At 36.0% G+C, this 342-nt stretch overlaps 1 protein-coding gene across 1 annotated transcript in view; it reads left to right on the forward strand.

Moving 5' to 3' along the window:
• Sgo2 (shugoshin 2) overlaps window positions 1–342 on the forward strand; it is a 27,303-nt gene that overhangs the window by 16,222 nt on the left and 10,739 nt on the right. The window contains exon 8 of the mRNA XM_031368981.1: window positions 1–339. Coding sequence (XP_031224841.1) covers window positions 1–339 — 339 coding nt within the window. The remainder of the gene's footprint in view (window positions 340–342) is intronic.

Raw genomic sequence — 342 nt, forward strand, 5'->3', positions numbered from 1 at the left:
ATCTGCACAAGCAAATTACTGGTATATACCCTGCTCAGAATGAGTCCCAAATTAGCAAAATCCCTAGGAAGAAAGTAAATCGTAAGACAGAAGTAATTTCTGGAGTGAATTGTTTTAATAATGACAAAGGTGTACATTGTTCAGAAAAGGATACATCTTTCTTGCTACAAAAGGATAAAGACATCCCTGGAACCTTAAAAGACTTAAGTGAGTTTGATACTCCTGCTTTTTGTAACAAAAATAGTGCAAAGTTATGTGATTACAAGTCTGAAACGCTCTTGGGGTTGAAGAAACATGACCCTAATGTGCAACCTGCTTGTCAAGATGATTCAAAAGTAGGTA

This window comes from Mastomys coucha, unplaced genomic scaffold (genome assembly GCF_008632895.1).
Source record: "Mastomys coucha isolate ucsf_1 unplaced genomic scaffold, UCSF_Mcou_1 pScaffold14, whole genome shotgun sequence".
Lineage (NCBI taxonomy): Eukaryota > Metazoa > Chordata > Mammalia > Rodentia > Muridae > Mastomys > Mastomys coucha.